The following is a 19,091-nucleotide window of genomic DNA, read 5'->3' as shown; positions in this document are numbered from 1 at the left end:
AAATAGTTAACTCACTTACTGGTAGTGAGTGCCTTCCATCACCATTCACTGAGCCAGCAAACCTGATTTCACACAACAGAGAGAAGGGTAAGATTTATCTTTAAAGGGCCAGTACAATCTTATGGTTCCTGTACTGTGCTGTAACGTTCCATGTTCAAAATGCAAAGGTGCAAGTCTCCATGGCTTTCCAAACTCATGGCTGTTACCACCTTGAGAAATGGGGTCATGGGGAAAGCAGGCACATGGGAACACAAAACCCAATCCACCACCCCTCCTGATACTGGTAAATCTCAGCAGTTACTGACATAACTTCCAGTGACAAACCAGAGAAAATCTGCAGATGCTGGAAATCCAAGCAACACACAAAATGCTGGAGGAACTCAGCAGGGCAGTATCCATGGAAAAGAGTGAACAGTCAATGTTTTGGGCCCAGACCTTTCATCGGGACTGGAAAGAAAGAGGAGAATTCAGAGTAAGAAGATGGGGGAGAGTGGGATAAGATGTACAAGGTTGTAGGTGATAGGTGAAACCTGGAGAGGGGATGGGTGAAGTAAAGAGCTGGGAGGTTGATTGGTGAAAGAGATCCTGGGCTGGAGAAGGGGGAGTCTAATAGGAGAGGACAGAAGGCCGTGGAAGTTAGAAAAAGGGGGAGGAGCACCAGAGGGAGGCGATAGGCAGGTGAGGAGATGGGGTGAGAGAGGGAAATGGGAATGGGGAACGGTGAAGGTGGGGAGGGCCATTACCAGAAGTTCGAGAAGTCAATGTTCACGCCATCAGGTTGGAGGCTACCCAGACAGAATATAAGGTGTTGTTCCTCCAACCTGAGTGTGGACTCATTGTGACAGTAGAGGGGGCCCTGGATTGATATATTGGAATGAGAATGAGAAGTGGAATTAAAATGGGTGGCCAGTTCCGTCAGAAGATCCTGCTTCTTCCGATGGACGGAGAATAGGTGCTCGGTAAAGCGGTTTCCCAATCTACATTGGGTCTTACCGATATACAAGAGGCCACACCGGGTGCACTGGACATAGTAGACTCACAGGTGAAGTGTTGCCTCACCTGGAAGGACTGTTTGGGGCTCTGAATGGTAGTGAGGGAGGAGATGTAGGAGCAGGTATAGCACTTGTTCCACTTGCAAGGGTAAGTGGCCAGGAGGGAGATCAGTGGGAAGGGATGAATGGACAAGGGAGTCACGTAGGGAGTGATCCGTGTGGAAAGCAAAAAGTGGGAGGGAGTGAAAGTTGAGAGGGATAATTGGACAAGGGAATTCACTAATTTCCAGTTAGTGAGTTCAGTGATGGATCTTTACAACTTCTCTCACAATCTGTTTAGAAACAAGCACCTAACATGAGTTACCTGAAGAATCATTTAACATTCAAACTTGATCTTTGAATGATTTTAAAAGTCAAACATGCTTTAATTGTTGGAAGTTGATGTCACAAATTGACTGAGCTCAAATGACTAAAACTTAGTAATGGATTCTGAGTAATTAGGTATACATTATGTGTTCAATCTGCTTTCAACTGACAGAACCAAAACCAAAACCAACCCAGATGCATTTTAAAGTAAATAATTGTGATGAGATATTAAAAGTCAGAACCGAAGATGGATAGGTTCTTTTCTGCTTGTGAAATATGTGCATATTTTCAAACAATGCTTTCTCTAAACCTTAGTTTAGATGTTGAAATTTCTCTTGTTGAGGTCAGATTTCTTCTCTATTCTTGAACAGACAGTATCTGAAATTGCTGAAATGAAAATAGGAATTTTGTTGATCTTTTTAATATAGTTTTTAAACACCAAAAGAAATAAAACTATTGTTCTAGTAACAGAATTAGTACCTAGAGATTACTGCAATGTTTTTATCTGCATATGCGATGGTGATTCCAAGTTTTGGTGTATACAGTCCATCTTCCTTTGGAGCCTGGTCTTATGTATGCAGCCACACACACTGTACATTCCAGAGCCTTGAGCTCAGTTCGAGAAGCAGTTATGTTCAGAGGCTGACATGCATCTCGATTTCCTTGCAATCCAATATATCTAAATTCAAAGGTGGCAAGTTATTATGAAGCAAGAGATTCTGCAGATGCTGGAAATTCAGAGCAACACACACACACAGCATGCTGCAGGAACTCAGCAGGTTTGGCAGCATCTATGGAGGGGATTAAACTATTGACATTTCAGAGTGCGATCCTCAACCTGAAACGTCAACTGTTTACTCCCCTCTGTAGATGCTGCCTGACCTGCTGAATTCCTCCAATATTTTGTGTGTGTGTGTGTGTGTGTGCGTGTGTGTGTGTGTGTGTGGGGGGAGGGGGGGGAATTGTTGATGGCTTTAACAGTCCTACATCTAAAACCTTGATACTGAAAGCATAACAGAGCCCATTGTTGTGTCCTCACTGCAACTGGACTTCCGCTTTGGTCATTTTATTGCTCTGTTTTAACTTGCCAAGGCAACCAAGCCAACATAAAACATGTACTTTAGCTCATTCAGCCACTTCAGGAATGGCAGCACTTGAACTACTTATGTTAAAACAGTCCTGCAAAAAATGTCAAAGGATTTGGAATCATTGAAAGAAACTGCATTGTGTAAGATAAATGCCTAAGGTTACTTAAAGTCATTTTTAGGTGGGTCTATAAATTGGTGAGCAATAGGTCTAGCTGATTTGGGCAGAAATCTAGGAATTTTAACATGCACAAACCTGTCTTTAAATTTCACCGAAAAGTGGACAAGCTTAACAAATCTGTGGCAGGCTTGCGCTTGTCCCCAAGGAATAGCTCTCGTTCTCCCTGTATCATCTCCAGACTGATTTACTGGCTGAGTAATACAGTGAGTGGCGTTATAGTATCTTAAAACTACAGCTGAATGACTCTAACTCACTACATGCAAATAAGGTACGAACTTAAAAACAACTTGATTCACCAACTCTGGTCATTAGCTACTTGAGTTCCATAAACAAATATTTTCCTGCATTCCCAGGGAAACAAATCTTTTTAAATTCAGTTCAGTCTCAGTGAAGGAAGTCAGGCAGAAAACTGATCTCATCCAGAGTATGTTTCATGTTAATGTTTATTTTCTGGATTAACTGTTCAATAAACTGTGAACAGTTTCAAACTCCTGGGACTGCACATCATGCACGACTGCTCATGGTCCCAGAACACAGCTTGTGCAATCAGGAGAGCTCACCGATGCCTCTTCTTTCTGAGGAGGCTGGAGAGAGCCGGACTATGCCCATCAATACTCATCTACTTATGCAGATGAACAACATCCTAACGTGCTGCATCACTACAGCAGATCGAAAGACTTTACACCGTGTAGTCAAAACTGCCCAACGCATCACCAGCATCAGCCTACCTGCCATTGAGGACATGTACATGGAAAGGTGCTGGAAAAAGGCCAGTAATGTCATGAGGTATCCCACCCACCCAGCTCATGGGCAGTTTATCCCATTCCTATCAGGAAGGAGGCTACCGGTAACCATGTCCGGATCACCAGACTCAAAAACGGTTACTTTCCCCAAGCAGTGAAGTTGATCAACACCTCCATCCATTAACCCACCACTCAACTCCCCCCACATCCACTACTTTATCATTTCCTGTCAGAGTCACCTTATGTACAGGCATTCCTGTACCTAGCATCACTTTATGTACATACAATCAATCTATGTGTATAAGCTATCTGATATATTTATATTTGTTGTGTTATTTTTCGTGCTGCATCAGATCTGGAGTAATAGTCATTTTGATCTCCTTTACACTTGTGTACTGGAAATGACATTAAACAACCTTGAATCTTAAATTCTTCCCTTTGGTGTTGTAGCAATCTCTGATCTTGTGCGCATTCATTAAGTTCTAAGATATATTGAGATGATGCAGCCACAGTTTCAAAAAGCTTTCAATGTTTTATTCGAGAAACATAAAAACAGATTAAATCAAGTCTTAAATGGTAGAACTGCGAAAACTTGTAAATGATCAGTCCTGGTCCTTCTGAAATTTTTTTTTTAACTTAAAATGATTTAATGAAGCACAGCAGATTATTTAGTCTGTAGATAACTTATTCACTGTCTACAAGTGCCCACAATGAAATGAAATCCAACAAACTAATGGACCTATTTATCACAATGCAGGGCTTCCAACAGTATCATACATGAGGTTATGTGCATTGCAGAAGCAAAACATTCTGCTTCAGGGGAACAGAAGAGGAGATTGAGTATGAGGATCTAGCCAAATGATCTGTAGCAAAATGATAGACTAAGTGGTGAATTCAGCAGGAATTTTTATAAATTAAACTCAAATAAAGCCCTGTTTTTCTTTAATCAACTATCTGCTGCAGCTGTTACAGCATAGCAATGATTATGGAGAAGAAGAATTGGATCTTTTAAGATGTTTCACCACTTAGACTTTAATAAATGCGTTTAGTTGAACAGTAAGCACCAAGAGAAAATGACTATTCTTTAGAAGATTCTCGTGCTACAAAGATACTGCAAGGGACTGTTTCAGCTGCACTGATCAGTTAAGTACAAAGGTAACCACTTAAACCACCCAGTTCTGCAAATGGATGAAGAAACAATTGATCACAAAACTTTTCACCATCATACAATGACTTAGAAAAAAACAATCAGTTCAAAGAGTTCTTTAATCCCAACATTATCTTTTGTCAGGGGGTCCAATAATCTGGCAAATTTTCCATGAGGTAACAGCATAATTGCAGATCGTTTCGAGGACTCTTTGCAGGTTTCAACTTCATGTTATAGTCTCTTTTCGCACAATCCGTCTTTGATGACACATGAGGATGCTTGACAGTCCATATTTTCTCCTGGTTCTGGAATTTTTGTTCACCTTTTTGTGGCAGCGAAGTGAGATACAGAGTTCCTCAATCACGGTGCTGAATGTAAAGCACTAGGAAATAAAAGTAGGAACGTGTGATTTTGCAGAGCTTTTGTAAAGTAAGTCTAATGTCTGCCTAAAACTTCTTGTCACTTTATTCTAATACAATCATTCATAGCCACTACTCTACTGGAAGCCGAGTATCTGAAGCTGTTACAGTGTGTAGCTGCATTTTCCTATCCGTGTTGGCATTATGGTGCACATTCTAATTCCTCATCCTCGAGCAGCAGAGAAACCCGACTTCTAGTGACTAGAGTCACACAAAATCGACCAGTTTCTCCTAGTTGTAATTAAAGATAGAACACTGGAATGATCCTAATTCAGAGAGAATATTCCAAGGCTGATTATGCGTTCAAATCTCATTCCAGGTAGTTTTGTACTGGAGATAAGGGTTTTGATCTTGGACTACAGGATTGTGTTTGGCGGATATCTAAATAAACAAAGCATTGATAATGCAGCAATTAGATAATTATGCAAAAAGGATGGCAGCATATGTTTAGTATTTTTAGATGAAATGTTCAGAGCACTGTTTAACTTGGACATGTATTTTCCTGATTCAGACCCACAGCCTGTTCCCCATTTTCTCCAAAGGTTTCTTCATTAGATCTAGAATGTCACTGGACTGACTTGGCCCAGAAATACTGACGGAGTTATAGGGTGACGTGGCTGGGCTTGAACAAGCCCCACCCACAAATGTATGGCAGCCTTTGCTGCCTGTCATAGTTTTCAATGTTTTTAATTATCTCAGACATTCAGAAAGCCCTGAAAAACATTTGAAAATTAATGATTAAAAATAAAATAATAAAATCACGGCAACATAACTGAAAATGATTAACATTATTTGTTCTATCTAATTGATGGTAACACCTTATTCTTCAATTTCTTTCCTACCATTCCTACTCAAACAATAGCTTTGTGGATCCTGGACTGGGGCTAATTTCACACAGGAAGTAAAAGGTACTTTCTAGTGTATGTTCAGTATAATCTTGGTAAGGTCCTGCCCAGCTACCAGGCAATGACTGGCTGAGCTTGGCATGTATATCTAGGTTGTGTGTTGATACAGAAATACTTATCCTAGGAAGTATCAGCATTTCTGTGGCAGAATTCTGAAACAATTTGACTCATAATTTTACTCTTTACTTTCATACTCATTTTGCATCTTCTCGTGGAACAGTGACGTAAAACTGCAAATCCCACCGATACACTAAAGTTGGTTCATTTGACCATCTGCGGTTCATATTGGGAAGTAGAGCAAAGTGGCCTTCTTTGTTCCGTTTTCACTTCTCTGTGCAACGGTGCTCAGTGAGATGGCTGAAAGCTGAACCCCTTTCACATAGGGAAATCTAGAGCAACAACGTCAGGAATTGTCTACAGCCATACCAGCCTTAAAATGTCCGATCACGGCTGATCTTGGAAGCTAAGCAGGCTCGGGCCTGGCAAGTACCTGGATGGGAGACTGTCTGGGAGTAGCAGGTGCTGTAGGCTTAGTGGACGGCACCGTAGAGAAGTGGTTAGTATTACGCTATTACAGTGCTAGCAACCTGAATTTAATTCCCACCGCTAGCTGTCTGTAAGGAGTTTGCATGTTCTCCCTGTGACCCCGTGCGTTTCCTCTGGGTGCTCTGGTTTCAAATATTTACAGGTTAATAGGTTAATTGGTCACATGGGTGAAATTGGGTGGTGTGGGCTTACTGGGCCAGAAGAACCTCTTACTGAGCTGTTTCACTAAATAAATAAAAATAAAAAGAAGTCTAGGATTCATTGCAGAATTTTTCCATGGACTAAAGACTGCTCCTGAGGATAATACTGAATTGTAACTTAAGAAGTAAAAGCAGGAGTACAGCTCCATAACCTTTCTTAGCCACTCAACAGTGTCATGTCTAATTCCATACCTCAATCCTTCCGCCCCCCCCCCCCCCACCTGATTCCTTTAATTCATTACCTTAGAAAATCCCAAAGGACTTTAAAGAGAACAAGATTATTTGAAATCTAGCTGCTTGGAAAGTCAACTGTCCATTGATGCACAGGACACTTTCAAAAATGACATTGAAATTGTGACCAGATAATTAGTTTGTTTGATTGAGCAATAAACGTCGTCCAGGACATGAGTGATAGTTGCCTCATTCTTCTTCCCCAGGAGAGCTAATTGGCTGCTGGATGAAGGTATCATCTGAGAGAAGGCACCTCCAAACATTGAACAGAGACACAAGAGGTTCTGCAGATGCTGGAAACTTAGAGCAATACACACGACGTGCTGGTGGAGCTCAGCAGATCAGGCGGCATCTATGGATGGGAATAAACGGTCGACGTTTCAAGACAAGACCCTTCATCAGAACTGGAAAGGAAGGGGGAAGGAGTCAGAATAGGAAGGTGGGGGGAGGGGAGGAAGGTGGCAGGTGATAGTTGAAACCGGGAGAGGGGGAGGGGTTGAAGTAAAGAGTTGAGGTTGATTGGTGAAACAGATACAGGTCTGGAGAAAGAGGAATCTGATAGGAGAGGACAGAAGACCATGGAAGAAAAGGAGGGGAACGAGCACCAGAGGGAGGTGACAGGCAGGTAAGAAGAGAGGGTCTAAGAAGGAAAGAAGCATGGGGAATAGTGAACGAGAGGAAGGGGGCAATTACCGGAAGATTAAGAAGATGTTCACGCCATCTAGTTGGAGGCTACCCAGATGGAATATCAGGTGTTGCTCCTCCAACCTGAATGTGGCCTCATCGTGACTGTAGAGAAAGCCATGGACTGACATGTCAGAATGGGAATGGGAAGTAGAATTGAAATGGGTGGCCACCGGGAGATCCTGGTTTCTGTGGAGGACTGAGCAAAGGTTCTCAGCGATGCTGTCTCCCAAACGACGTTAGGTCTCACTGATGTACAGGAACCCACACCGGGAGTATTGGATACAGTAGATGACCCCAAAAGACTCACAGGTGAAGTGTCGTCTCACCCGGAAGGAATGTTTGGGGCCCTGAATGGTAGTGAGGGAGGAGGGATAGGGGCAGGTGTAGCACTTGTTCTGCTTGCAAACTTTGACTATTTCTTCTGTATTGTACTGAACTATTAGCCAAGACTTTTTGGCCTCAACCATGCGATGAATCCTCAACCTGTGAACTTAAAGAGTCACAAAAATGTTTCCCTTGTAAGGCATGAAAAAACATTTATGTCAATACTTATTATTCAAAGTTTTTTTTTGCAATATCATTGGTTCAAAGTATATTAAGGAGCATATAGAGTATTTATTAGAATTGCCATCATTATGAACTTGACATTTTGGCATTGATTAATAATTAAGTGCTTAATATAATTTTAGATAAGGAGGCAAAGTAAAAAGTCGAACATTTGGGACAGCTAAGAGTTTTGACTGTGTATTTATACATATCAGATGATGGATTTCTTTGAAACTGAGTGGTCGAGAAAACAAAAATCACACAAAGTTTCACACAAAATCAAATATTGTTTCCATTGTTAGATGCTTAAGAAAGTACAAAAAGTAATCAAAGTCTATTAACTTTAAAGAAATAACATTTGTAGAAATATATTTACTGTGGAGAAGATGATGGTGATTATAATTGTAGTTTGCAAGTGAAATAATTGGTTATACTGTAGTTAACTTCAAATTGTTTAGTTAAAAACTGATGAGGATCTTGTTCGATTGATAATTGATCTACCAAATTGGCATTACGACAATTTGAGCCTTTTTCTGTGGTGAGCATGTTAAAAGAATAAAAAATCTTAGCTTTACTAATTTTTAAAGGATCTTTCAAGGAAGAAAGAAAAAAGATGAAAATCTGAGATTGTCTATGGCACCATGTACACCTACCTAAAAAGAAATGATTTTATTAGCTAGACTTGCAAAATCTCAAGGATGCAAGCATTATATAAAATGGAAACCTGACTTCAGGTAAGTGGTGTGTAGGGATTGTTTCCTCACAGTTGCCTATCTTTTTCCAAGTAATCAAGGTATGACACTACCAAATCTCAGTTCATTCAATATACAGTATAATCATTTGTACCCTTTTTATTATATTTCTCCATGAAAAAAATAATAATGTTAAATGGCAATTATCAAAATTCCAGTTTTGTACAAATTTGGTGCTTGTGTATTTATTTAAATGGAAAATATTTTATTATTTATTAATTCAGTCTAATGAATTTACAGTGATATGTCTGGCTCTGTTAGTGACATTTGATTCTTTGAGGCAAATGCTGAATACTTAGGTACACTTTTCTGGAGTAAAAACACTAATACTCTGGTTCAGTACTTTAGGGTGAGATGGTAACGTTTGTTCTATAGTGTACACATGACTTTTAAAATAGTAGTACATTGTTCTGATAATCCAGCTAAGCATAGCTAACCTGATTCCTTCAACATCCAAACGAAATTAATTTCTGTCTTAATAGATCATAGATCTTAAATATGCCTCTTAAAGGTTTCAAATATAACAGCACATCTACTAAAATTAAATGTAAAACTAGAATTTCAGGTTTCATAGCTTTAGAAACCATTGAATGATTTTACCCTGTTTATGTTTGGACAACAATTAGATGTAGTAGCACTGATTTCACTGGCGTTGTTCATTTACATTATTATAGTGAGATTTCCTAACCTAATGGTTTCTGGGATAACTCTAGTGAATCTTGATATGCATTGCATTAAATCAAAGGCCTCAGATTTCAAGCAAAGGCAACTAATAATTATCCGTTGCTCGGAAAGTGCAAGCTAGCCACTTTAAAATGATTTATTTATTTATTGAGATGTAGCTTGGAATAGGCCTTTCTGGCCCTTCGAGCCATGTGGCCCAGCAATTCCCCAACTTAACCCCAGCCTAATCGCAGAACAATTTACAATCTACCAATCAGTACATCTTTGGACTGTGGGAGGAAACCGGAACACCTGGAGGAAACACCCATGGTCATGGGGAGAACTTACAAACTCCTTGCAGTAGGAATTGAACCCAGGTCGCCTCTGCTAAAGCATTGTGCTAACCATTACGCTACCATGCCATGCTACCATACCAAATCAGTTAAGGAAGTCTTTACCATTCGGTAGCCAAAAACCTATTATTATAATTATTATATGATCTACTTAGATTTCTCTGGATTTCAATGTTATTCAATATAAAAATCCTGACATATTCAAGAGAACTCTAAATATTGGTTTAAGAATGCAACAATAATTTTCTATCTTCTTAATAATCTTGTTTCACAAGTTGTATGAAGCAATGTTCTCTGTATCAATTGATCTGTACTATAAATGACCCCAGATCAGACTAGCCAGAAGGGATTTTTCAGAACAAGTTTTTACAGATTATTGCACTAAATCATTATGTGATCAATCTCTTTCTCATTATTCTTCATCAAGATTTGGCTTGTATGAGGTAGACTGTCAAACAACACAAAAATATAACATCAGAAATATAAATAAAGAAAGGAAAAGTGATAATTTTAGAAAGCGTGTGCTATTATTCTCTTGGCTCGGTGCTAGAACACTTGCCTGTGAATTAAAGCCCGGGTACAATCCCCACTCCAGACTCTGACTCAAAGTTGACGCTGGAACTTTAATGCAGTATGAAAGGATCGCTGCACAGGTGGAGGTAACATAGACTAGATGAGGCCCGAACCTACCCTTTCCATTGAATGCAGAAATATCCATAGTAATACTTCAAAAAAGGGCAGGTTTGTATAACCAATGTAATTACAAAAGATTATCCAGTCATTAGCTTACCACTACCAATGGAACACCACAGTGTATAAATATGCTTCCATGTTTTCTATATTACAATAATGCTTGAACATCAAATGAAACAGTTGACCATAAAGCACTTTGCAACAAAGGCACAGATCATTGTGTAACATAGATCTCATTGAAATATTAATTTTTATATTCATTTATTTTACAAATCCATACTACAATAATTCCTTCAGGATGATAGTAGTATTTCAGAAAGCTAATGAAAATTTTAAAAAAATCAGTTGGGGTGAGAAGATAAACCAATTGTGTGGACCAAACATAAGAGGCCAATATAAGTAGACAGACATATCCTTGGGAAACTGGAATAAATGTGAAAGGGGGATGATTACCTATTCTTAGCTTTATATTTAGAAGCAAATTCCTGGGTTTAAGTGCAAGTGGGGGTTAGAGAAGTTGCAGGTGGCAGAGAATTAATACTTCCACTTGGTCTTCAAACCTTACCCCATCAAATGAAACTTCTATCTTTTTGAGTCAGAGTAACAGAGGTTCATGTAACTTGTCTCAACAAATCAGCACCACTGCCTCATTGCCAAAGCTTGATATTTAAAACCTCAAAAGAAGACATTTTCTCTGATAAAATGCAGGGATTGTACCATGTTTTCTGGCAAAAGATAATTACGACTGAGTTCTCAAATAACATTAATATTCTATGATATTTCCATCTATTGCCCCACTGGTAATTATTTCATATGTACAGTATCTTCATTTACTTACTATTGCCTTGACATCCAAAAGCATTCATTAAGTGAATGCTTGTGAAGTGGTGTGAGCTAACAATCAAGTTCCCTATCAAAGCTCATTCTATTAAGTGCTTGTAGTTCCTTTGTCTTATTGAGCAGTTTCTATGGTTTGAAGCTTATTTATTTAGAGATACAGCACAGAATAGGACCTTTCATCCCTTCCAGAAGCACTGCCTAGCAACCCCAACAACGTGAAGCTCCTACATATCCATGAAACATGAACTTTGCCTTCATTGTCTGTGGACAAAGCTATTTGGTTGTTGTCTGAAATTGTTTGGAACTTATTTATTTAAGTCTCATGTACTTTAACTAGATGATCTCGTTTGAACACATTAAGAAAAATAATTTATCTTTGTAGCAAACCTGGCTCGGGTTCTTTCTATTTGATCTCATCTGAATGCATTTAGTAGCCATGGAAAATCGTCAATCCTAATGCACAGATGATTATGTCAGAACATCTCTTCCCTTTCCTCCCTCAACTGCTTTTACTACAATTAGGATACTTAATTGTTGATGAAATGTCTTGAGGTGATCTGAAGTCATGAAAGGCACTACAGTAAATGAAAGACTTTTTTTCTAGATGTCTACTTCGAACTTTTTGTCATTGGTCAGTTGATTGTGCAGTATTTTCTAAAGCTTGCTATTATTGAAATTTCTTTCTCTGTGAACTGGAAACTTTCCATTCCAGTCCTACAGAATAGAACTGTGTCCAATCTGCACTACCCAACACAGGCTTAATGTAATTTCTAGAATGAATTTTATAAAAACATAGAAAACCTGCAGCACAATACAGGTCCTTTGGCCCACAATGTTGAACATGTACTTACTTTAGAAATTACCTTGAGTTACCCATAGCCCTCCATTTTTCTAAGCTCCATGTACCTATCCAGGAGTCTATTAAAAGACCCCATCGTATCCGCCGCCTCTACCACCGTCGCCGGCAGCCCATTCCACACGCTCACCACTCTGCGTAAAAAAACTTACCCTAACATCTCCTCTGTACTTACTTCCAAGCACCTTTAAACTAATTGGTCTTGATTTACCTATTACAATGGGTAGCAAGTATCTGACCAGATATCCAGGCTTATCCAATATTGACACTGTGGTCCATGGCTGTCTGGTTTTGGCATGTGTTGTCATATTCCTCACCAAATCATAGAAACTTGCTGGTGCTGAGGTGCTGACCACTGTTGTTGTGGCACTGGTGTTACTACCACTTTTGATGTCCTTTGAAATCGGAATATGTGCTTCTAACACCTATAGCTTTAGCATTTTTAGTTTGATGACCTACGTGAATGGATTACTGTAGCAGAGACAAGTGAACTATTTTATTCTGCTTGACGGATCATCAGAACAAACGTCAAAGGGCAATGTGTGGCATTGTAAATGTGATAATTCTGTACTCTCAAATGATTTTGCCCTGAGAAAGCTGTGGTTAGAAATATAGGATAAATGGGATTATAGGATAAACTGTTCCTATAACAGAAAATTCTTCCTTGTTTTTTAAAAGAAATTTTAAATACAGCAATTAGTATAAACAAGTTATAGAAATCTGTTTTCTATCAGCAGTAACAAAAATGCCCTCTTTTTTATGATCAATAGAACAATTTTGCTTGTGACCCCATGTAATAGATTCTTTATAAAGCTTCCGAAAACACGTGAATTGTAAGCTGATAAACTAATAAAGAACAAACATGTTCTCCATTTACTAGCACATGAGGGGTAATATATTCAAACTGGTAAAATTCCTAATTGAAAGAAAGGAAAAGAAAAGGGAACACAAGGAGATAGGGCGTGTGGGTTTCTGGGATTTAAAGGCTGTTGAGAACAAAAGCAAAGAAATGCTATTTGAGCACAAGATGCATTTGCAAAGCCTACCCAGAAAGAATACACAGAAAAGTTACAAAGAAGATTCAATGGGACAATGAGACAGAAGGAAATTAATATAAAGCAAGCAAGCAAGCAGAGAAAGTGAATATTTAGTAGAAGATCTGGGGAAGCAAGTAAGGAAAGGATGTTTTTTGTAGCTAGCGTTTCCTGAATGTGAGATATGTTTTCATTTGGAGGACTGTTGCAACATTGCAGATCACCTTTTCTATGCCTAAAATGGCACATTTAAATAGTGCTGTGCAGTGGATACAACTTGGACATGACAGAAAGCCCTTGCATGTGAAAATATATTGAGACTCTATCTCCACTAGCTACAGCATCAGGGAGCTAGTAGGAGAATCACTGGACCATGGTGCGTTCAAGGGCCTCAGACATACAAATGATATCTCAACACGGATTCTGCAACACACAGGAAAATGTTCAAAACTGCATAATATATACACCAATTAGTTTCAGAGAAACATCTTTTTTTGTCACACTACATGTAAGAAATGTCTTACTTAATACATTTTAATATAAATGAAGAAAGGATTGAGACAGGTCTGGAAGTACCAGCACCAGCATGGGAATGATGGGCCTATCGCCACAGTTAAGACTAATAACAGCCTGTATGAACTATGTTAAATACACACAGTTACATGTTTAGAAAATTAAATACACCCGTAATGTGGAATTATCTCACTTCAACCAACTTATTTAAATCTCTGTGCATCAATATTAGAATAAGTACCCTGTGAAGGATCTTAACACACACCTGGTTCAATTCTTGCAACATCAGATCTTCAAAATATTTATTTTACACACAATAATAGTAAAAGCATAGAAATCTGTGCAGCATTACAAGTTTTTGACAATGCACCTCATTTTGAAAAACAGGTTCACACTCTGATCTTTGAGTTCGACAGGTATTTTTTAAATTTCCAAATATATCCTTCCTCATGAAGCCCCAGAAAATCACCCTGAACCCACTGCTGCCATTCAGTTAATTGTTGTTAGTTTTACGACTGTCTGGAAATAAATTAACCACCTGCTGGAAATAAAATTGGTGAAGTGATGATGGTGACCATATGGACAGAGCAGCTGGAGCAGACTACCTGAGAAAATGTGATTTGGAAGGTAAGGCATTTTGTTTATCAATATTAACTCTGATCTGCCAAGTGTAAAAGAAACTTTCTAAAGAACAACGTATACAAAAGTTTCTTAATGACTCCAAGTAATACATTATGCACAAACCTTTCACTGCTTTATCTACACAGTGTGGATGGAGGACTGTTGTCGCATTCCCCTCTCCTCCCGGATTAGTTTGCCACACTCTAACTCAGTGGAAAGGGTGGTTCCCGAGATGGAGTAGGATGGATGAGGTTGCTGACACTGTGATCCATAAAAGGAACAAAAGGTCTTGCATGCAATAAAAAAGCGCAGAAATAACTTTAATCGCATGAACTTGCAAATAAATTACATGTGCTGTAGAGAAAATTAAAAGTGAAAATAAATAATGAATGACATTAACCCAAGGTTGAGGTAAGATAAATGAGCACATTTGATTGGTGGTAATGAACCATGCAGCAACCAACATTTCAAACAATTAGCATGCATCATTTGAAGCTAATCGTAAATATCTTGCAATGCAAATATACAACAGTTTATATTGAGTTATTTCAAAATTTAGATGAAGCTGAGAGAATGTGGAAATAGTATTTAAAACTTTTGGGGTTAAAGAGCAATTGATGAGAAAATATTTTGCGAAACAGGGGTCTGCAGTGCAAACATTACATTTTGAGAAAAAGCAATCTCTGTTATCAAGCTACATATTAATTAGTTGTAATTGGAGCATTTCCAACTTGAAAATTATTATATGAATGTAAGTGACAATTCTATTGAAGAGGTAATCATAGTGTTTTTTATGGGATTAAGCTCTTCCCTGACTGTCCTTTAGAAGGTGGGGGTGAGCAAATGTACTCCATGTAGAGCAAGTAGTTCAGTGCTGCTAACATTGTGTATTTTGTATTTCAGTAATCTTGTACATATATTGTTTGATTAAACATTCCTGTTCATTTAAATAATTCATTACAGGTTATATGTATAAATACGTGAATAGCCTACACCACCATGTTACCACATGATACATGTACCTCACTTAAAGTAAATACAAAGTTAGACCCGCATTTTGGGCTCCCATGTCTTCCTCTGAATTAGTTTAATGTTTTGAAGTTACCACTGAATGAACAAGAATACTTAATCAAACAATATATTTGTATATGCACAGACATGCACAAGATTACTCAAATATTAGTGAAATATTAAGTAAACAACAGCTAAGGAAAAGGGCTTCAGGATTCTGACCTAGTAGCAATGAACAAATAGCAATTCACAGGCAAGTCAGGGAGGTGTGTGATTTAGATGGGAAGTGTGCTTTACGTACCCATGCATCCACTAACTGGCAAGTTAGGGGCCATGTGTCTGAAATCCTGTTGAAGCAAACTGTCTTAGAAACTGTATGTTGTTAGAGGAAATAAGAGCTTAGGGAAGTGGATGGGCCAGTCAGGTGGACTGCTTTTTCCTGAATTATGTAATTTTTTCTTGAGTGGTGTTAAATTGAACCTACTTTTGTCAGTGGAGAGTGATCTATTACACTCCTGAGTCATGCTTTAATGGTAGTGGAAAGGCTTTAGGAAGTCAGGTGATGAGTCACTTGCAGCAGAAAGCCCTGCATTTGGCCTGTTTTTGTGCACTCACAGTATTGCTGAAGCTGTTCCTGTTTTGTTATTAGTGCCTGAGATACTAGGATGACGAACAATTCCATTGAGGGCAACTTCACTCAGTAATGGGAGTGAATTTCATCCAGCAGGTCACGTGAAAACACTTGTTTAGCACTGGTGACTGAAGAAAAATTTCTCTCTCCTTGCCTTTGGAGGAGAAGGTGGACAGATACATTTCCAGTAATGATTCTCCCAAGCCACACGGTGTTCTGGACGTTGTAGCCTTCCACCTATAGTTCATTACATGCCTGTACCGTTCAATGTGATGAAGCATTCGGTCACCAGCAGGAATTACGTTGTCCATCAGTGGCCTGACACTAAGTACTCATATGAAATTCAATGCATAATGGTAAAGACTTTTAATATTCTCTAGACCGGTGTCTGGGGAGAGATGTGCTAAAGGGTCGTGATGACCATTACTGGGATGTGTTTGGAAATTAAAATTCATTGAGTATTGTTGGCTTTTGCTTGACAGAAATTTGTTCCATTAGATTATCCCTATTTATAGTCTGGGCTCTTGGCTGCAACTGTGCTATCTGTTAACTATCAGTTGCTGACATCTGGAGCTACCTTCTGAGAATGTTCACTATATAAAAAAAGAATTGGCAGCAGTGCTATCAAATCAAGGGAACACAAAGCTCTGTTAACTCTTGGAGATATGATTTATAATTAATATTAAAGTGGATAAGTTTGTTTCACATCAATAGCAGTTAAAATGCACACTTTGTATTGCTGAAGCAGTTTGTATATAGCACCTCCTTCACTATTTCTCCGGTTAGTAATGAGGCCAATATATCCCCCACTTAATCATTTGAGAGAACAAGAGTTGTTTGGATACATGGAAATCTGTTACAATTTTACAACTCAGTACAGACAGACCAACACAATACTGCAAGACATTCAAACATAAACACTTAGTAATACAAAAATGGCCAGTGTTTGAGCTGGTTATTTGAGTACTTTTAAACCTATTTTAATGTCAATGAACATTTCACACAGAATAACATGGGACAAAGAAAACAAACGAGGCAGTACGAGTATAAGGTGATCTTGTCTTCTATCAGAGTATTTGAAAGCAAAATCATAGTGTTAACAAATTCAAAGCAGAAACTCTCAAGACTATTGTTCCATTTTCATTTGTGTTAACAATTGCTGCCCTCCTATTCGATTCTCAGTGATTGCTACTGACAGATGGGCCATTTCCTAGCATGAGTGGAATTGTAACAAAGAAAAAGTTACAGGTTAATATTAAGAGAGCTGCAAATCATTTAGCAATCTAAAAAATGCGAAGGGAATATCTGTTTTCTTTTTCTATTGTTCCCTATGAAGTGAATTTATTGAAGCCGGATTGCTTCTTTAATTAAAGTTTTAGAGCAGACTAGCTGTATACTCTTTAAACATCAGTGTATTTTGAAAAATGAACTATATTGTGTAAAATTTTAAAAATCTTATACATGATTTTCCAATGTATCCACAGAACATAAATAAGTCATTTACAAAAATTGATGTACATGTATTCACCTCATCTTTCATTGCAATCCTTGTCCTTTTGCACCAAACAGTGAATAAGAGTGTATTTAGCTTGAAGAGTGGGCTGCAGGTTATTTTCCATTTTCATTCCTTTCTGGTATTTTCCTCATTCGTTTTAACAGAGCCTAGCCTGTATCCCTATCTTATGAGTAGTATCATTATTTGATATTTATTTGCTTAATGTGGCAAATGTTACAACTGCATGCTTCATATTGACACATAACATAAACACCAATGTACCTGTTCAACGTCACTGTTTCTTCTGGATTTGTATATAAATTCACCGATAGCTACAAAGACTGAGAGCACTAGCCCCGCAGCAAGCACAATAAATATTCCTCCTATGTTTTCAACTCCAAGAGCGCTTGCTTCCTTGTTATCCTCTTCTGGGCAGCCATTGCCACGCCACCATTTCTCCTTCATCATGTGCAGTTTTCCTTCCTCCTGGAGCTGCAGGATTGCTATTGTGACTTTATCTCTGTACGGAGACCCTTAAGTGAATAAACATGCAGGTTAAAGGGGTACGTCAGTAATAGAAATAGAACATCAAGCAGCTCAAACCGGGAACTGCCAAGAAATTATATTTCATTGTTCTGTAGCTGTAGAACCTAATTTTCCTTAAATTATTATTTTTCTTTCAAACTGTGCTGTAAAATTATTTTCCTAAAATCACAGAGTGCCAGTGGACTGGTTGTGGAGACAGATTTTTTTAAGACCTCGGACAAAGTCAGGATTCAAAAGGTTGAGCAGGGAGCAAATAATGTCCTGAGCTGTGAATAAATAAATGCAGGAAGTATCATATAGGAAGGGCAGATGAGCTCAGGGCATGGGCATGAATTCTGATATTGTAGTCATTAGTGAGACTGGGCTGCAGGACTGGCAGCTTAACATTCTGGGTTTCTGTTGTTTTAGAGCAGGAGGAATTAAAGGAGGAGGGATGACATTACTAGTCAAGGAAGATGTTATGGCAGTGTTTAGTCAGGACAGACTGGAAAACTCATCTAGTGAGGCATTATGGGTGGAACTGAGTAATAAGAAATGTATGACCACATTAATGGGGCTATATTACAAACCACCCGACAGTCCAGGGGATTTAGAGGAACAGATTTGTAGAGAGATTGCAGACTGTTGCAAGAAATATAAGGTTGTTACAGTCAGTGATTTTAACTTTTCACATATTGACAGGTCTCCTATACTGTAAAAAGACTAGATGGGATAGAGTTTGTCAAATGTGTTCAGGAAAGTTTCCTTCGTCAGTACCTAGAAGTCACAACCAGACAGTGTGTGATACTTGATCTACTGTTAGGGAATGAAACAGGACAAGTGACAGAAGTTTGTGTAGGGGAACACTTTGCATCTAGTGATCACAATGCCATTAGCTTCAATATAATTATGGAGAAGGATAGGTCTGGTCCTCAGGTTGAGATTCTAAATTGGAGAAAGGCCAATATTGATGGTATTAGAAGTGATCTGGCAAGTGGGGATTGGGACAGGCTGTTTTCTGGCAAAGGTGTACTTGGTAACTGGAGTCTTGCAAAA

At 38.6% G+C, this 19,091-nt stretch overlaps 1 protein-coding gene and 1 pseudogene across 6 annotated transcripts in view; one reads left to right on the top strand and one right to left on the bottom strand.

The window, feature by feature from the left end:
- Nucleotides 1-3,879: 3,879 nt before the first annotated feature.
- The window catches only part of grik1a (glutamate receptor, ionotropic, kainate 1a), a 363,004-nt gene continuing 347,792 nt past the window's right edge, over nt 3,880-19,091 (bottom strand). For 4 of the 6 annotated variants that reach the window (XM_073045690.1, XM_073045693.1, XM_073045696.1 and 1 more), the window contains 2 exons: nt 17,793-18,043; nt 3,880-4,896 (listed from right to left, as the gene is read on the bottom strand). In XM_073045690.1, coding sequence (XP_072901791.1) covers nt 4,741-4,896; nt 17,793-18,043 — 407 coding nt within the window. In that variant the 3' untranslated portion in view covers nt 3,880-4,740. Of the gene's footprint in view, nt 4,897-14,496; nt 14,662-17,792; nt 18,044-19,091 lie in introns of all 6 variants that reach the window. The other 2 variants (XM_073045692.1, XM_073045694.1) reach the window with 1 other exon arrangement.
- Nucleotides 6,251-6,369, top strand: LOC140728631 (5S ribosomal RNA; annotated as a pseudogene).

Source organism: Hemitrygon akajei, chromosome 5 (assembly GCF_048418815.1).
Source record: "Hemitrygon akajei chromosome 5, sHemAka1.3, whole genome shotgun sequence".
Lineage (NCBI taxonomy): Eukaryota > Metazoa > Chordata > Chondrichthyes > Myliobatiformes > Dasyatidae > Hemitrygon > Hemitrygon akajei.
The sequence above is the reverse complement of the archived record's forward strand: the minus strand, read 5'-3'. Positions and strand labels throughout refer to the sequence as shown.